This window comes from Erinaceus europaeus, chromosome 8, assembly GCF_950295315.1.
Source record: "Erinaceus europaeus chromosome 8, mEriEur2.1, whole genome shotgun sequence".
In the NCBI taxonomy this organism is placed as follows: Eukaryota; Metazoa; Chordata; class Mammalia; order Eulipotyphla; family Erinaceidae; genus Erinaceus; species Erinaceus europaeus.
This window is the reverse complement of record NC_080169.1, coordinates 122,971,113-122,975,878: the sequence shown is the minus strand read 5'-3', so window position 1 is coordinate 122,975,878 and position 4,766 is coordinate 122,971,113. Positions and strand designations below refer to the sequence as shown.

Below are 4,766 nucleotides of genomic sequence, written 5' to 3'. Positions count from 1 at the left end.
TGCCTGTTGGGGCAAGCTGAAGGCCCTGGCCCCGTGTACTCTCACAGAGGGAATCCTGGGAGAGACCCGGGGTGGGGGGCAGGGAGGCGGCGCCAGGGCCCCTGGGAGGTTGGGTGGGGGGTCGCGAGAGGACGCAGAGGGCAGAGCCTGAACTCGGAGGGAGAAGCCTGCAGCCTTCAAGGTGCGTGTGTGAGCGCGTGTCCGTGTGCGCGGCACTGTGGGTGCGTGAGTGGGTGCCAGTGCTGTGTACGATGCTCCGCCACTGGGTCGCCTGCTCGTGCACGTGTCTGCACGTGTGTGCATGTGCGGCGTGCCTGCATCTGTGTGCACATGTGTGCCAGGATGTGTCGGCACATGGCACATTTGTGGCCATGTGCATGTCTGCACATGTGTCTGCATGCGTGTGTATCCGTGTGCATTTGCATTGGGCGCGTGTGTCCCCACGGCAGTGTGTCTGCGGCCCACCCCCCAGCGAGTGTCCCCCCCCCCCCCCCCCCCCCCGCCACACACACACACCCGGGCGGCAGAGGGAGGCGCCCGGCGGGAGGTTGGGCGGGATCTGATCCCTAACTCGAGCGGGGCTGGCTCTTTGCAGACGCTCCCTGCGCTTTTCCCCCGCCCGCCCGCCCGCCCGGGCCGCAGCGCGCAGGCGCGAGCAGAGGAGCGGCGGCCCGGCCAGGGTCCCCCGGGAGCAGGTGAGCGCAGGGTCCCGGGGGGCAGGTGAGCGACCGCGGCCCGCAGGTGGACACGCCGCCCCGATGCCGCCCTGCGTCCGCGAGCAGCGCCTCGTCCCTGCCCGGGACCCTCCCCTTCGGCGCCTCTCCCCCACCGCCTGGCACCCTCCATCCTGCGCGGTGCCCTCCTCCCCCTCATGGCATCTCTCCTCCCCAGACTGGCACCCCTCCCCAGACTGATATCCCTCCCCAGCCTGGCACCCTCCTCCCGCCTCTTGGAACCCTCCTCCCCATCCTGGCACCCTCCTCCCCATCCTGGCACCCTCCTCCCCAACCTGGCACCCTCCTCCCCATCCTGGCACCCTCCTCCCCAGACTGGCACACACCTCCCCAGGCTGGCATCCACCTCCCCCGGCTGGCACCCTCCTCCCCAGACTGGCACACACCTCCCCAGGCTGCACCCACCTCCCCCAGCTGGCACCCTCCTCCCCAGACTGGCTCCCACCTCCCCAGACTGGCACCCACCTCCCCAGGCTGAACCCACCTCCCCAGGCTGCACCCACCTCCCCCAGCTGGCAACCTCCTCCCCAGACTGGCACCCACCTCCCCAGGCTGAACCCACCTCCTCAGGCTGGCACCCACCTCCCCAGGTTGAACCCACCTCCCCACGCTGGCATCCCTCATCCCCAGGCTGGCATCTCTCATCCCCCTGCTTGCATCCACTCCTGGCTCCACTCCTCCACCTAGGCACCTCTTCTTGCTGCCCTGTTCCTGCCCTCTTGCATGACTGGCAGAATGCCATGCAGCAGCCTCCCTGGTGCTCCCCATCCTCACCCCTGCCTGGTACCTGCCTGCCTGGAAACTTCCTTCCCCCCCTCCCCCCCCCCGTGTCCGCACCAACTCCTTCCTACCACCTGTGCCTCCTCCTCCTCCCAGCATCTCCCTCTTCCCTCATGGAGCCCCCTCCTCCCCTCCTCTCTCTCTTCCCTCCTCCTCTCTACTCAGGCGGCCCTGTGTCCCTGTGTCCCTCTGTCCCTACCTGTGGGCACTGCCCCAGCCCTGGACTGAGCCTCCCTGCTCACCTTGGGGCAACTCTCACTGTGCCTGCCCACCACCCTGACCTCCTCGGAGTCATCACCTGCCCCCCAGAACCCTACTCCACACCCCTAGGCTGCCTTCTGCACCCCCAGGACATCCTGCCTGGGGGGTTGTAGGCAGGGGGCAGCCACCAAATCTGCTTAGAGGCTCACCCAGCCCCTCTCTGCTCACCCCAGGCCCAGCCTTGCCTTCTCTGAACCCCACCTCCCACCCCGTACCCATCCCTGGGGGTTGAGCTCGGCACCCATGGCCTCTCCCTCCAGGTGCCCCAGCATGGCCCCTGGGGCTTCAGGTAGTGGGCACCCAGAGGGCACCGGATGACGGGCCCTGACGCCTGTACCTGCAGACCTCCATCGCCTCAGCCGAGCCTCAGGTAGGTGTCTCCTCTGTGCTTCTGCTGCCCTCAAACCAAGCTTCAGCCCCCCCCCAAGACTCCCTGGCCCAGAGGAGACCCCCAGAAGGGCTCAGGGGTGCTGGAGACCACCAGCAAGGGGAAGCTGTGGGTGTGGGGGGGGCATGGAGCCTGGCTGAGCAGGGGGCCTCCTGCTGCCCTGTGTCCCGCCCTGCAGACTCAGGGGTCCCACACAGCGGAGGGAGGGGAGGCAGATTAGCCCCTCAGGAAGCAGACACTCCAGAACCAGCACCCCACATGGTGAGCCCTAGGCAGGGCGTGACAGGAAGCAGGAGGGATGACCAGCAAAGGTGCACATTTCAGAGGGGAGCCCCTGCACCCCAACTGTCTGCCACATCTGGGACCTGCCAGGGCAGAACAGGGGCTCCAGTCAGGTACTCCTGAGGCCCGGAACTTTGTTGGAGTAAGGGGGGCTGGCGAAGGAGCCGAGGTCCCTCCAAGACCATCACTCCCAGAAAGTCCCTATAAATTCAGCAGACAGAGTCCTCTGGTGGCCTCCCTGGCGGGGGAGAGGCACCGTGGCTATGGCCCAGAAGGATGCGGGAAGTGGGTGTGGGGTCACCCAAGGAGATGGGGGGACTGTGGGGGCTGGGGTGCAGCCACCCCAGTCATAGCTGCATAGAGATTCACCCCAGGATTCCCAGAGTGCCAGCCTGCACGTGGGGCCAGCGTGTGCCGGCTGCTGGGTGCCTGCTGTAGGGGCCACTCCCCCCTCTGCTGTTCCCACAGGGTGACAGCTGGGGTGTGATGGCAAGTGAGCTGGTGTTAAGAGCTGGGAGGGAAGTGGCGGAGATAATGAGGGAGGCGTCTCACCTAGCTGTGTGTGTGTGTGTGGGGGGGGACTCTGGGCTGGACTGTGTCAGCAAGATGGGGGCCTCCCCGGCAGATGAGGTGCGAGAAGAACCCCATCACTCAAAGGGACCCTCCAGGATTGGCTTCCCCAGCTGGGTCCCATCGCGTCCTCCAGGGAAGTGACAAACAGGGATAGTTGCCCTACCCAGGCTCGCTCCTGGCAGAACATTCTGGGCCTGAGTGGGGAGTAGGTGGGGAGTAGGGAGTAGGTGTCCCAGCTCTCCAGAGTCAGGCAGTGAGGGTCAGGGACACGGGATGGGGGGGCTTCTTGATAGGTGATGTGGAAGCACAGATGTGACCCTCGGGCCAGCACAGCTGCCTGGCCTGTGGGACAAGAGCCCAGCCTGTGCCCAGAGCCCCAGAGCCCTGACATATCTGCCCTGCGTGATGACATCACTCATGATGTGGGACCTGGCGACGCCATGTCTTGTTCCCTGGCCCAGCCATGCAGGCGACTGTCCAAATGTGCCTGGTGTGGTGTGGTCAGAGGTGAGGTGAAAGGGTGGGGGAGATGACGCACCTGGCAGAGTTCATGCCCTGCTGTGCTTGGGGCCCTGGGTTTTGAGCACTGGAAGCACCATGGACAGCACTAGGGAGCTTTCTGCATGGTGGGGCATGGCTCGGGGACCTCTCTTCTCTCAGCACCATGCACAGCACCCAGGGAGCCTATGGAGGGTGGGCAGGGATGTGGGGTCTCTCCTCTCTCAGCCACCATGCACAGCACCCAGGGAGTCCATGGAGGGTGGGCAGGGCTGTGGGGTCTCTCCTCTCTCAGCACCAGGCACAGCACCCAGGGAGCCCATGGAGGGTGGGCAGGGCTGTGGGGTCTCTCCTCTCTCAGAACCATGCACAGCACCCAGGGAGCCCATGGAGGGTGGGCAGAGCTGTGGGGTCTCTCCTCTCTCAGCACCCTGCACAGCACCCAGGGAGCCCATGGAGGGTAGGCAGGGCTGTGGGGTCTCTCCTCTCTCAGCACCCTGCACAACACCCAGGAGCCCATGGAGGGTGGGCAGGGCTGTGGGGTCTCTCCTCTCTCAGCACCCTGCACAGCACCCAGGGAGCCCATGGAGGGTGGGCAGGGCTGTGGGGTCTCTGCTCTCTCAGCACCAGGCACAGCACCCAGGGAGCCCATGGAGGGTGGGCAGGGCTGTGGGGTCTCTCCCCTCTCAGCACCAGGCACAGCACCCAGGAGCCCCATGGAGGGTGGGCAGGGCTGTGGGGTCTCTCCTCTCTCAGCACCATGCACAGCACCCAGGGAGTCCATGGAGGGTGGGCAGGGCTGTGGGGTCTCTCCTCTCTCAGAACCATGCACAGCACCCAGAGAGCCCATGGAGGGTGGGCAGAGCTGTGGGGTCTCTCCTCTCTCAGCACCCTGCACAGCACCCAGGGAGCCCCATGGAGGGTGGGCAGGGCTGTGGGGTCTCTCCTCTCTCAGCACCCTGCACAACACCAGGGAGCCCCATGGAGGGTGGGCAGGGCTGTGGGGTCTCTCCTCTCTCAGACCCTGCACAACACCCAGGGAGCCCATGGAGGGGTGGGCAGGGCTGTGGGGTCTCTCCCCTCTCAACACCAGGCCCAGCTCCCAGGGAGCCCCTTCTTCTTCTTCTAGCGTTTGCCCTTCTTCCGTAGCCAGTCAACAGCGTCAGGTTGAGCCTGATGTAAAGTTTTGAGACCTCCTTTGAATCTGGAGAGGTGGCAGTCGTTGACTATGTGGGTCATAGTCTGTCTGG

The 4,766-nt window shown here is 65.7% G+C and overlaps 1 protein-coding gene across 2 annotated transcripts in view; it reads left to right on the top strand.

Moving 5' to 3' along the window:
- The first annotated feature begins 651 nt into the window (after window positions 1-651).
- The window catches only part of SMARCD3 (SWI/SNF related, matrix associated, actin dependent regulator of chromatin, subfamily d, member 3), a 35,656-nt gene continuing 31,541 nt past the window's right edge, over window positions 652-4,766 (top strand). Inside the window, exons 1-2 of one of the 2 annotated variants that reach the window (XM_060196843.1) lie at window positions 652-695; window positions 2,036-2,145. In XM_060196843.1, coding sequence (XP_060052826.1) covers window positions 2,090-2,145 — 56 coding nt within the window. In that variant the 5' untranslated portion in view covers window positions 652-695; window positions 2,036-2,089. The remainder of the gene's footprint in view (window positions 696-2,035; window positions 2,146-4,766) is intronic. The other variant, XM_060196842.1, reaches the window with a different exon arrangement.